The 14444-nt window shown below is 43.8% G+C and overlaps 1 protein-coding gene across 1 annotated transcript in view; it reads left to right on the top strand.

Moving 5' to 3' along the window:
* dnah9 (dynein, axonemal, heavy chain 9) overlaps positions 1-11074 on the top strand; it is a 123048-nt gene extending 111974 nt beyond the window's left edge. The window contains exons 74-76 of the mRNA XM_014179529.2: positions 1133-1386; positions 1703-1838; positions 10392-11074. Coding sequence (XP_014035004.2) covers positions 1133-1386; positions 1703-1838; positions 10392-10619 — 618 coding nt within the window. The 3' untranslated portion in view covers positions 10620-11074. The remainder of the gene's footprint in view (positions 1-1132; positions 1387-1702; positions 1839-10391) is intronic.
* The last annotated feature ends 3370 nt before the right edge of the window (positions 11075-14444 follow it).

Here is a 14444-nt window from a genome sequence, read left to right as displayed (position 1 = left end):
CAGTATTCCTCTGAAACGCAGGCTGTCTTCTTAAGTAGTGGTGAGTCAGCCCTCTGGCCCCTAGTGTGTGTGTGTGTGTGTGTGTGTGTGTGTGTGTGTGTGTGTGTGTGTGTGTGTGCGTGTGCGTGTGTGCGTGTGTGTGTGCATGCGTTTCGTCTTAAGTGTGAGTCATAGTGAGGATTTGAGAAACAATGACCTTAAACACTGGAGAGAATATATTTTTTGAAATACATAAAAGTAAAATGACATTTCACGACATGGCCTGTTCTGGAATCCCAGCTGTATATTAGCTCGGTGTTGTCTTAGCAACGTCTGGTTTAGGGTTAAGGCAGGTGGCTATGTGCGTGTGTATGAGTGCCTTTTCTAAGGAGTTATGAGCTTCGATGCCTCAACACATTGCCTCCGGTAAATTGCCTCGGTGAGTTAAAAGCCATGTACTTTATTTTACCAGTCAAATGTACTCATATTTCGACTTTACTGGGCAAATAAATTGGAATTATCAGAATCTCAACCTTGGCTGGAAGCATTTGGGGGTGCGAGGGGGTGTCCTGACTTGTTGAGGGATCTGAGTGATTTGGGGGAGAGTTAAAAGGGTGACTGGTTCAGGGTTAACGCTCTGCAGTAGATGAGATACATCTGGGAACTCTTTTATCGCCTCAGTAAAAGAGGGTTATGACGGCGAGACATGAATACATTCATTAGCGAGCTACGGTATCATTCGGTGAAGGACACACTGTTTGGCATAGCCATTTAACTTGTTAGCCTCCCTCCATATAATTCTTCTGTTTTCTCTTTTGGCTAGAAAGTGAAGGAAGTGAGTGACTGCTTTTGTTTATGCATGCTTCATCAGCTATGGGTTGCTGTTGCTAGTGGTTACAGGGTGGTATTGCTCAATGACACACAGGATTTCAGTTTTCGTGTGAAAAAGACAACTCCAATAACTGTGAGATTTCTCCTCAGTGTTCTTGCAGAAATCCACAGGAAAAATTACATTATTAATTAAAGTTATTTGAATAAAAAATGTGCCTTACTAATAAAACATTTGACACAAACTTATTCCATAATTGACTGCCAATAAACGTTCTCTGACTCTCATTCCCATCGCTTTTTCTGATTGGTTCCTCCCTCTCAGGGAGAGCTGACTATGACCAGTGACATGGAGAGTCTCCAGACGGCCATCTTCCTGGACCTGGTCCCAGAGTCGTGGACCAGACGGGCCTACCCGTCTATGTGTGGCCTGGCCCTGTGGTTCACTGACCTGCTGGGGAGGATCAAGGAGCTGGAGGCCTGGGCCACTGACTTCATCCTGCCCTCAGCCGTCTGGCTGGCCGGCTTCTTCAACCCTCAGTCCTTTCTCACAGCCATCATGCAGGCTATGGCTCGCAGGTAGGTTGGAATGATAATCGATATTACAGAAATATAGCCTGAAAAAGTGGATTCAATGATACGTGTGCTAACGCAGGCTCGGCACGATCAAAAATATTATCAGATAATGGAAACCAAATTGTTATTTGCTTTGAAATAATGTGAAAAGTACAGTTTTTCTCATTTCAGAACAGTTTTTTCTGTGAGGATAGAATTCACTTTGTACCTAGAATTCCCACTGTCAATTATCACGATAAAAGCTGTTATCACGATACTACTTATCACCAGGTGATTGTGATGCAACATTCCATGATGTTCCCATGATTCCTCCTGTCAGGAATGAGTGGCCTCTGGACAGGATGTGTCTGCAGTGTGACGTCACCAAGAAGAACAGAGAGGACTTCAGCACTCCTCCCAGGGAGGGGGCCTACGTACATGGACTGTACATGGAGGGAGCTCGCTGGGACACTCAGGTACAGAGAGGGGTTATATATGTGACATATAGATGACACAAAGGTGACATAGCTAGTGAGAGTTATGTATGTATGTACGTCAGAGGGGGCCTACGTACATGGCCTGTACGTGGAAGGAGCTTGCTGGGACACACAGGTGGGGATGTCACCTCATAGAGGAGTCATGTGGCTGACATATCAGTGACTTAAGAGTGACATAGACGTGTTGTGTGTGTGTGTGTATATAGGTTTCCCCCCTACACTGCATGTGTGAAGAGGCTTACAGTTCATACATGGTTACAGATGGTAGGGTAAAGTAGTTATTTGTTTAATTAAAGTTTATCTCAAGGTTACTTCAGTTACTACTGTAGTATGGAATACTGTGTGCTTGAGTGTGCCAGTCAGGCTTTCTTTTTATTATATGTATGCATCCAGCTCTCCTGCAGGGTCCCAGTAGACCTGTTAATTAGTGAATGTGTCGAGTATGCACTGGCACACTTTAATCATCCTTATGAGTGGCACTGCTGTGTTCTCTCTTTATTAAAAGCTAGAGACAGACAGAAGGCAGACAGACAGACAGGCAGACAGGGGTATGGGCAGATAGACGGAGGGAGGGAGGGAGGTGGGCAGACAGTCAGACTGAGAGACAGACACAGACAGACAGACAGGCAGGCAGGCAGGCAGACAGACAGACAGACAGACAGACAGACAGACAGACAGACAGACAGACAGACAGGGGTATGGGCAGATAGACGGAGGGAGGGAGGGGTATGGGCAGACAGTCAGACTGAGAGACAGACAGACAGACAGACAGACAGACAGACAGGGAGGGGAATGGGCAGACAGTCAGACTGAGAGACGAGCAGCGAGGGAGACAGGCAGGCAGTCCGGGAGGGAGGAAGGCAGGCAACGATGGAGACAGTCAGAAAAGCATGAAAAAGTGTCCTCTCCCCCGCACCGCTCCCCTCCTCTCTCCACTACTCTCTTCCTAACTTCTGTCTTGCACTCATATTGGCTCCTCTCATCTCCACTCCTCCTCTCAGCCCTGGGCCAGCACTGTGCCAGTGTAGTGTCAGGGTGTAACGGAGTGTGAACGGGAGTGTGAGCAGCATCCCTCCATCTGGAGCCCGGCTCTGGCGCTGCAGCTGTACAAGTCAAAGATTTATGATAAACCAGCTCATCTATATGAATGAGCCAAGCTACTTATTCAGGGGATGCGGACATCAAAGATAGGGGAATACACAGTAGCACTCTGTGTATATAATAAAGATCTAGAGATGATAGTGGGGGGATGGGAAGGGTGTGTTTATGTTGATGCTGTGTGTTTGATACTGTAGCTTATTTGCTTTGTCATTTTTTTGTAGGGGGTTTGCAGGTACAATATTCAATTTACACAATTTATACCACACGTACCTGTAGGCTGCCACTCAAAAGAAAATAAATAAAATAAATACATACAGGGAAATGATCAGATTGATCATACAGGATTTAGTAATAATACAATTGGTATGTAAAGAAAAGAGAAACAAAAAGAGGTGGGCCTACACCCCCATCCCATTCCCCCCAGCCCAACATGTCTCCGTCCAACCCTCCACTTTCCGCTCCTTCCCACCCCGCCTAGCAAAAATAGAGTGGGAAAGCAGCCTTGTGTTTGGACAATAATAGACACTGCAGTAAATAGAACAGAATAAAAACAGCTGTCTTGTCCAGGACCGGTCTACACAGACCCATGCGCTATAGCCAATCAGAGCTACAGTAGGCCATTATGCAAACAAGCCACACGGCCCTGCCTTCATTCACTTTCAACTGGACTGTGTGTTTAAAGGCAGTTGCAACAGCACGACTTTAGATAATTATAACTCATTCGCCAAAACTCACAAAGTACACCGGAATAGATTTCTGCAAATATGTAAACACCTCGGGGGTCCTCTTACATTTGGGAACGTTACAGTCCTATTGATCAAACAACCATGAAAAGGTAGGCTCGCTCTCCCTCAGTTATGCACATCAACAAGATCAACAACTAATTCCAGCCAGAGCAAGATGACATAAAATCTAATGAAGGAACATTTAGATAAACCCTCTCAAACTTTTTAATCTATTTGGCCGTCAAAAATTGCAATAATAAACATTGGGGACTGTAGCCTCCTCGTCCTTCTGTAGCTACAGTGAGGGAAAAAAGTATTTGATCCCCTGCTGATTTTGTACGTTTGCCCACTGACAAAGAAATGATCAGTCTATAATTTTAATGGTAGGTTTATTTGAATAGTGAGAGACAGAATAACAACAACAAAATACAGCAAAACCCATGTCAAAAATGTTAGAAATTGATTTGCATTTTAATGAGGGAAATAAGTATTTGACCCCTATGCAAAACATGACTTAGTACTTGGTGGCAAAACCCTTGTTGGCAATCACAGAGGTCAGAAGTTTATTGTAGTTAGCCACCAGGTTTGCACACATCTCAGGAGGGATTTTGTCCCACTCCTCTTTGCAGATCTTCTCCAAGTCATTAAGGTTTCGAGGCTGACGTTTGGCAACTCGAACCTTCAGCTCCCTCCACAGATTTTCTACGGGATTAAGGTCTGGAGACTGGCTAGGCCACTCCAGGACCTTAATGTGCTTCTTCTTGAGCCACTCCTTTGTTGCCTTGGCCGTGTGTTTTGGGTCATTGTCATGCTGGAATACCCATCCACGACCCATTTTCAATGCCCTGGCTGAGGGAAGGAGGTTCTCACCCAAGATTTGACGGCACATGGCCCCGTCCATCGTCCCTTTGATGCGGTGAAGTTGTCCTGTCCCCTTAGCAGAAAAACACCCCCAAAGCATAATGTTTCCACCTCCATGTTTGACGGTGGGGATGGTGTCCTTGGGGGTCATAGGCAGCATTCCTCCTCCTCCAAACACGGCGAGTTGAGTTGATGTCAAAGAGCTCCATTTTGGTCTCATCTGACCACAACACTTTCACCCAGTTGTTCTCTGAATCATTCAGATGTTCATTGGCAAACTTCAGACGGGCATGTATATGTGCTTTCTTGAGCAGGGGGACCTTGCGGGCGCTGCAGGGTTTCAGTCCTTCACGGCGTAGTGTGTTACCAATTGTTTTCTTGGTGACTATGGTCCCAGCTGCCTTGAGATCATTGACAAGATCCTCCCGTGTAGTTCTGGGCTGATTCTTCACCGTTCTCATGATCATTGCAACTCCACGAGGTGAGATCTTGCATGGAGCCCCAGGCCGAGGGAGATTGACAGTTCTTTTGTGTTTCTTCCATTTGCGAATAATCACACCAACTGTTGTCACCTTCTCACCAAGCTCCTTGGTGATGGTCTTGTAGCCCATTCCAGCCTTGTGTAGGTCTACAATCTTGTCCCTGACATCCTTGGAGAGCTCTTTTTGGTCTTGGCCATGGTGGAGAGTTTGGAATCTGATTGATTGATTGCTTCTGTGGACAGGTGTCTTTTATACAGGTAACAAGCTGAGATTAGGAGCACTCCCTTTAAGTGTGCTCCTAATCTCAGCTCGTTACCTGTATAAAAGGTAACAAACTGAGATTAGGAGCACTCCCTTTAAGTGTGCTCCTAATCTCAGCTCGTTACCTGTATAAAAGACACCTGGGAGCCAGAAATCTTTCTGATTGAGAGGGGGTCAAATACTTATTTCCCTCATTAAAATGCAAATCAATTTATAACATTTTTGACATGCGTTTTTCTGGAATTTTTTGTTGTTGTTCTGTCTCTCACTGTTCAAATAAACCTACCATTAAAGTTATAGACTGATCATTTCTTTGTCAGTGGGCAAACGTACAAAATCAGCAGGGGATCAAATACTTTTTTCCCTCACTGTATACACAGCTAGAGATACAGGTGTCATTTGGTTAGCTAGCAATAACTTTTTTGACTGTTAACCAGGTAGCATATTTCTTGAGTTCGCAAATTCACTCTGGCTATCTACTCCGATTTCAGAGCAGTCTCATATGAGTGTGCCAGAGTGCAGAACAACTGATGAATTTAGGGACACGCAACACCTGCTGAACATGACCGGTGTCAATAAACATAGACAAAAAAAAGTAATAGTTAAAAATGCTCTTAACATGTAAACAGCCTAACCAGTTCTGCTATGGTGAGTAAAATGGTCAGAGTGAGGGTTCTCTCATTTGTGTCTGGAAGTAGCTAGCTAGCAAGCTAGCCAACTTTAGCCAGTTAGCTTGGGTCCTTGGTCGGGACATGCATGCATTGGCAGGCAGTCACTCACCCAATCATTCAATGGCATGACATGACATCCTCCTCGCAATCTAGCTAATGTTAGGCTCCGTGTTTTTAGCTTGCTACAGAAATAGGTTCGCTAGCCTATTAGCCACGTTATGACTGACTTGTGATCATTGCCCTTGCTTGTTTGATTGTATTGACATTCCCAGCCTTAGTTACATTCGTCAATTTTTGTCCAGAATATTGAGTCATTTAAACTGAAACATTGAATCCCAAATGGAGGCAGCAAACAATGTACCAGACCAGCTGTGATTTACGACCTGAAAGCAATATATTTTGGACTACCATGAAATGTATTGGTGAATTATATGAATAATGCATTGAACTGCATCCATCTATTCTGCCAACAATGCCTTAGTGTACGTCGTGGAATGTTGAGTCCAATTGATCCTATTTTTAAAACCTCTTATGGAGTTGATTTTGTAGCATAAACTGTGAATTCGATATTTTTGACTGATATTATGGTTGTCTGTTTGTTTCATATCTGGAAAGTAGTTAAAACGCTGCCAGTTCCACTTTAAACTTTAGGTGACTGAATACTTTGTGTGCCAAACGTGAATTTTTTTTTTTTGCAATGGGAAGTAATAGTTGTACATTTTGATTGGGAAATTATTAATGGTTATGTTTTTGTATTCTTATGATTGGGACCTACTGGCTTATTATGTCCAGGTGAATGGACTGCTTATTCTTTAACATCATGCTGTGTGTGAATGCTGTCTTTCCATTGGCCCAATGCAGTGGTATAGTGGTGCCTGGAGAAGGGGGTATACTCAAATGTTGCCAAAAAGTTCACAAAATGGCCTGCCAGGTGAAGGAAAGGCACCCTGTGTGAAAAGTTTTCTAGTTTTTTTTAATGAATTTTCCTATAGATATTTCAGATATTCACTCTCAATCACTTTTTTTTTATAGACCATCACATTTAAGTCCACAACAATGCTTAAACCACATCAATCTGATTGGGTGGGCCTGTCAGGGCCTGGCTCACCAGTGGGTGGGCCTCTGTCTATCCAGGCCCATCCATGTCTACGCCACTGATGCAAACAGGGCATGATGACAATTGCACATCACAAATGGCCTACTAAACAACACTTCAGACTAAACTTTTTCAGTACCTGGTTTGCATACCCATTGTCGTCTTAGTTAGCATTCACTGGTAGATATCATAAGTTGAAACGTCTTTCCTACCCTACCGGCTACCGATGTCATTGTTCTGTGAGCTGCTCCATGCTAAAACCAGTTCAGAGCTGCACGCTCCTGCTGTCTGCAGATGATATTCCTCTGAAACTAGGCTATGTGCGCGGCACGCATGTGAATAGATTTCACGTGCTTTGCGTTTGTGTAGGCTACTGATTGTGTAGGTATGATTTCTCTATTGTAGTACGTAATTGATAAGTAGTATACCTCCACTACACTACTTTGATACGCATCAGTAGGGATAAAAAGTGAGTATACGCAATGCCCTCTGAAAAAAAGTGTGTGTATACAGTTTATACCTATGAATAGCCTCCACTACTGGCCCTTAGTTTTTTTACAAAAAGTGCACTCCTACATGAGTACACTGGTATTACGGTTGCTGTCCTTTTATAATCATGAACTTGTCACACACTGAAGACCTATAGGTTCACCACTGTACTAACCTGTCACACACTGAAGACCTATAGGTTCACCACTGTACTAACCTGTCACACACTGAAGGTCTATAGGTTCACCACTGTACTAACCTGTCACACACTGAAGGTCTATAGGTTCACCACTGTACTAACCTGTCACACACTGAAGGCCTATAGGCCTATAGGTTCACACACTGCACAAACATGACTATAATAGATATAAAGGCTGTTAAGATACTGTATTAATGTTTCAAGAAAGGAGTGTATATATTTGGCTTGGCAAGGCGGTTTTAGGGCTGACTAAATGGAAGCTGATAATTAGTTTTTTACTCCGCTGGAAGAAATTATGAGTCCTCACTGTCCGAGACCGAGTCAAGACCTAGTACAAATGTATTCGACACCGAGACAAGACCGAGACACTCAATATGTGGTCTCGAGACCTAGACCGGTCTCGATTACTACAACACTGGAAAATAGGTTTATATATTTTGTTTGTATGTACACCACATGGCCAGAAGTATGTGGAGACCCCTTCAAATTAGTGTATTCAGCTATTTCAGCCACACCCGTTGCTGACCAGTGAATACAATTGAGCACACAGCCATGCAATTTCCATAGACAAACATTGGCAGTAGAATGGCCTTAATGAAGAGTTCAGTCCCTTTTAACGTGGCACTGTCATAGGATGCCACCTTTCCAATAAGTCAGTTTGTAAAATGTTTGCCCTGCTAGAGCTGCCCCGGTTAACTGTAGGTGCTCTTATTGTGAAGTGGAAACGTCTAGGAGCAACAGCGGCTCAGACGCTAAGTAGTAGGCCACACAAGCTCACAGAACGGGACCGCCGAGTGATGAAGCGCATAGCGCGTAAAAATCGTCTGTCCTCGGGTGCAACACCCACTACCGAGTCCCAAACCGGAAGCAATGTCAGCACAAGAACTGCTCGCCCGGAGCTTCATGAAATGGGTTTCCATGGCCGAGCAGCCACACACAAGCCTAAGATCCCCATGCGCAATGCCAAGCGTCAACTGGAGTGGTGTAAAGCTCGTCGGCATTGGACCCTGGAGCAGTGGAAACGCATTCTCTGGGGTGATGAATCAGGAGGAATAATGTTCTTAGCTGTTTTTCATGGTTCAGGCCCCTTAGTTCCAATGAAGGGAAATCTTAACCCTACAGCATACAATGAATGACATTCTAGATGATTCTGTGCTTCCAACTTTGTGGCAACAGTTTGGGGAAGGCCCTTTCCTGTTTCAGCAAGACAATGCTTTGTGTACAAAGCGAGGTCCATACATAAATGTTTTTGGGGGATCGGTGTGGAAGAACTTGACTGGTCTGCACAGAGCCCTGACCGCAACAACATCAAACACCTTTGGGATGAATTGTAACGCCGACTGCGAGCCAGGCCTAATCGGACAACGTCAGTGCCCGACCTCGCTAATGCTCTAGTGGCTGAATGGAAGCAAGTCCCCGCAGCAATGTTCCAACATCTAGTGGAAAGCCTTCCCAGAAGAGTGGAGGCTGTTATAGCAGCAAATGGGGGACCAACTCTATATTAATGCTCATGATTTTGGAATGAGGTGTGCGACGAGCAGGTATCCACATACTTTTGGCCATGTAGTTTAAGTGTTGGGCTTTATAGATTGTTTGTATGTATGTGTTGGGCTTTACAGTCATGCACGTGAGCTCAATTTCGAGTCTCATAGCAAAGAGTCTGAATACTTATGTAAATAAGGTATTTTTTTATTTATTTTTTATACATTTCCAAACATTTTTAAAAACCTGTTTTTGCTTTGTCATTATGGGGTATTGTGTGTGTGTGGATTGCTGAGAATGCCAAGGTCAGATTTGTCCATATGCTGTTCCAGTTAAAGGGTTGTTCAGATTCACTTAGATCTGTGGAAGTACAGTAGCTTATTAATAAGCCAGTTTTGTCTTTGCAACAAATAAATATCTATTCTCTCCTAATGGTGACGGTTGCTGTTATCTTTTTATATTTATATCAACCCCATACACCTTCAAGAAGATAAAAAATGATAATTTGTCATGCATTTCAATGAGATGGGACCCTCATTATTCCTATTTACCTAAATACACATAAAGCTATCAATGTTTAAAAGAACACAAAAAAAATGTACAGCCGACTGCTGATGCAATTAGGGCTGTAATTCAGACGGACGTCATAAAGTTGCTTTGTCTCTTCGTCCTCCAAGCTTCTCCTCCAAAGTCATAAGGATTTACATTTGTCTCCTGGAGTCAGCGAGCTCCGTGGTGGAACTTCTGTCTCCTGGACACTAAGTGGAGAGAGGATTAATTAGTGAGATGGACCGCTCTGTTTCCTGTTTGAGCGTGTTTGGAAAGTCTGCTCTGAAAGGCAGGAGAAGACAGGATAACTTCAGACCTAAAGTGACTTTCACACACTGTTCAAGGGTACCCCAAATATTGAGCCCCTAAAGAGTCCTTCTGCCAACTCAGTCAGATTAATTTAATTACATTTGCTGTATTGTTTAAGAAGGATTTAATTCACTTTGACCAAATACAACCCTCAGGAAATAAAATTGCTTTAGTTATATGGTAATACTTAATTTTCACAATATTCCTGTTGTTTGTCCAAAGGGCACCTACACTGAAGAAAAGTGTACATTTTGAGACACTTTTTTCTCAAAAACCATGTCATTGTCCTCTCTCCCTCTCCCATCAGGCTGGTATGATGGTGGATGCCCGTCTGAAGGAACTGACCCCCACCATGCCCGTCATCTTCATCAGAGCCATCCCTGTGGACAAGCAGGAGGTACGTAACGTCTACCAGTGTCCTGTCTACAAGACCAGACAGAGAGGACCCACCTACGTATGGACCTTCAACCTCAAGACCAAAGAGAACCCGTCCAAGTGGACTCTAGCTGGGGTGGCCCTGCTACTTCAGATCTAAATGCATGTTTTATCTTGTTTTTGTAGATCCAAAGTTCTAAACATACTGTGACGTTTCTGTCAGAGACCTTCATCAGACATAATCTTGCCAGAACAGCTTCAGAATGTAGTCGATTTGACTGACCTTTTTCTTTGCACATAAACATGAACCTAGCTAACTGTACAGCACACTTTTCTTTGTGTTTTAGTTGTTACTATTTGAGTTTTAGTTGAGTTCTAGATTGATCTCACTTGTCGAAAGGAGGAAATGTTCCAGTCCAAATGAGGTGAGAAGGGTCAAAAGAAAGATGTATTTAGTGTAAAAGAGAAGAGAAACCCTGCACCAATAGATAGATAGGTTTGTCCTGTAATACTTACATCAGTATAATCCAAAAAGAATCTACTCTGGAGACCTCAAATAGTAGTTTCTTCTTTTTTTAAACACCAATTTTGTAGAATAAAGACTTTTATACTGAATCATCTAAGAGTGCAGTCAGGTGTTTTGTGTTCACTGCTTTGCTCCTCTTTTCCCTCCATTTTCTCTGATCTACAGTCATTCTCTCTAACTTTTTCAAAGCAGTCTTCTCCACCAACCACCTCCTTCCTAAATAACCTTCCCAACTCTGAAGCTCATTCTGCAGTCTCACATATACTGTATACCCATCCATTGCACCCAGACATGTGCATACTGCACACATACACACGCACACACGGACACCATAAAAGGATCATGAGGAGGGATTCATTTTATCGTGGTGGTGTATAAATTATGATGCCTCAGCTATCTCTATTTCTCTCTCATCAGCTCCGTCTCTCTGGTGTCTCCTTTATCCAGTTATTGGAGGGCCTTAACAAAGCGCCATGAGACGGAGACGCATGAGGAGGAGGGATGGAAAGAGGGAGGAAAATGAAGAAAGCAATAATGCAATGGGAGGCAATCTATGTAGAACTTGCAAATTACACCTTCAGGTAGTGTTATGAAAATAGATTGTGCCTTTGCCTATGTGGCGCATACCGGTATACACAGTACAGATGACGCGTGGGACTCAGGAGAAATTATTACCCTCTTATGAGCTTAGAAGAAATAATTCAAAGTGCTCTTGAAGCGCTGCGTTTTTGTTGACTCTTTCTATTAGGGAATGCAGTAAGTACTGTACACACACTGGTGTGTGTGACGTAAAGTAGAATTTGAGCTCTTTGGACCAAAGGGAAAGTTAGCTCCTACCTGCCTTCAAACAATACTGTTATGTCACGTGGGTTTCATAACCACGCCTTTATAAAAATGCAATAATGATGAGACGGGAGACAGGAATCAGTTCAACCATTTTTCTGGAACGTGCTAGGTCTAGAACACATACAACACCCATGATGCTTTGCGTCACACCCCCAATGCACCACACCTTCTCCCCTCTGACTTAAATTGTAACCATTATGAACAACAGTCCTGAAAAGTTGACTGTGAGCCCCCAGGTGACAACAGAGTGTAACAGTTCTGGACCACTCACGACTGGTATTTCTGTCAATGTAGCTTTACTCAGCAGTAACTAATCTGTGTGCCTTTTCCAGGTGACATCCTCTGCAGTCTGGACAGTGTAGGACACAGGACCAGTCTGAGCAATGACTGTAGCAGGAACCCACTTTGTTCCGCTGAGGTAGTTCCTAGCTAAGAGTTTCTCCAGGATTAAAAGCTTGGTCCTTTGCTCGCAGTTCATGATGTTTGACTTGGCTCTCCTGTTGACATTGCATTGTCTCCTTTTCTTTCGGAGGTTTGAGTAGGTTGAAGCTTGTGCGTTGCTCCCTCTTCATGAGTAGCTATACAGACGAACCCTTGGTTGTTGCGTGAGGTGTGTTCCTATAGGATAGCAGGAAGCTGTTCAAGTGTTGGTGCAGTGTTCCTTCCTAAGACGCTTTTAAGGCCTGTTTCATGGTCTGTACGAATTAACCTCTCCACCAGCCCGTTGGTTGATGGATGTGACGGGTGGATCTGATGTGCTATTCGCCTTTCACCTGTAGGAACGTGGCCAATTCTTGGGACAGCTGCGATCCATTGTTGCTAACAAGTTGGAGTGGCAATCCGAACCTACTAAACACTTCTCCAAGCTTCTCGATGGTCTTCTCAGCAGTAGTAGACCTCATGATGGCAGTATCCACAACCACGAGAAACATTCTGTCTTCGAATGGACCTGCAAAGTGTACATTTATGCATTGCCACACCTCTTGCCAATCCCGCGGATGAAGAGGTAGAAGTTGAGGTACATTGCGAACCTTCTGACATGAGGAATATGCTTTCTCCTCGATGCTTCCATCCAATCCAGACCACCAGAAGTAGCTTTGTGCGATTTCCTTAATGTGAACCATTGCACAATGACCTGTGTAACTGTTGCAAGACTAATTTCCTAGGTGAAGGCGGAAAGATAAAGCTCCTTCCCCACAGCAGGCAACTGGACTGTACTGACATCTGCATTGCAGTGCAGTTCTGACTTGCGGAACCTGATGTCGTAGTTGTTGTGGTGGACATACTATGCTGTTTTTAGATAGAGAATTGTCCATTGTTATACGCTAGTGTTTTTTTGCTGATGTAGACTTGTCTTGTGTGACTTAGTCATAAGTCTGGGCGTATAACATAAGTATGTGACATCCCGTTTCTACTATCTGCAGGAACTCATCTGTGTGGAAACTTGCAGGAAGGAACAGACAATGGTGGCAACGTCAGCTATCGTAATCTGCACAGACAAGCTAAACGCCTTTTATACACTATGTTCCCCACCCCTGCCAAAGAGGTTGGACTTTTCTATAAAAGCTGAGAGCCAACTCTGTTTCGTTGGGCTCTTAACTCTGCACCATTGAGTGATTGTTAACTGCTCCATTTTTGCACATCTCATAATAAAGTTGTTTGAAGAATCTCTCTTCTGGTTAGTGTGTGCTGACAACAACAAAGTCCACCTTTGCATTCTGCTTGCAGCAAGTGACGGAATCCCAGTATGCGGTCCAAAGATGCTTGTCTGCGGACAATGTCTGCGGACAAAAAAAGGTGAACTTCCTCCCATATAGAGATACTGGTGAAACGTACGCACTCAAAAACAATGCCTACACTCTTAGAAAAAAAAGGGTTCCAAAAGGGGTCTGCGGCTGACCCAATATGAAGCCATTTTTGGTTCCAGGTAGAACTCTTTTGGGTTCCATACAATGTTCCCTCTTCAGCACTGAGCAAATTTCAGGTCTGCTGAGCGCAAACTTGAATGTTCTGAAAATTCTGTGCAACAGCGTTTACTGTGAACACTGAGACTGTACCCGCTTTAAGTTGCAGTTTTACAGTAGCCAAGTATGCTACTGTGGCTATTTGATCACCTACCAGAGTGGCCTACCATTAAAAACAAAGGAGAAAAATGTCACGCCTACTCACACTCCCCCTCTCCAGCGCTCCACGTCGCCGGTCTACTAACCACCGGTCCTGGCACCATCATTACACACACCTGGACCTCATCATCACCTTGATTACTCTGCCTTTATTTAGCCCTCAGTGGCCTCAGTCATCAGGCAGTATTGGTTTTGTCACGTTCAGTACGCATCTCCTGCTTTGTTTATCTGCCTTTTAATACTATTAAACTCACCTTCTGCACCTGCACCCTGACTCCCAGCGTATACGAAGCAAAACATGCATCTCATAACATGGAAATAGCTGTTCTATCATTCAGTCTACAATATCAGCCAATGTGTGATGTTCAATGTAGGCCTACATTCCATGAGACTTTTGAAAAAAACATGCCAGGCTTAATATTAACCTGTTTATCCACTTGTCCTTCAGATAAGGTGGTGACTGAAAATGTGTTGTTTGATGCAAAAAAAA

The sequence above is a fragment of the Salmo salar genome, chromosome ssa28, assembly GCF_905237065.1.
Source record: "Salmo salar chromosome ssa28, Ssal_v3.1, whole genome shotgun sequence".
Taxonomy (NCBI): domain Eukaryota; kingdom Metazoa; phylum Chordata; class Actinopteri; order Salmoniformes; family Salmonidae; genus Salmo; species Salmo salar.
This window is presented reverse-complemented; position numbering and strand designations above follow the sequence as displayed.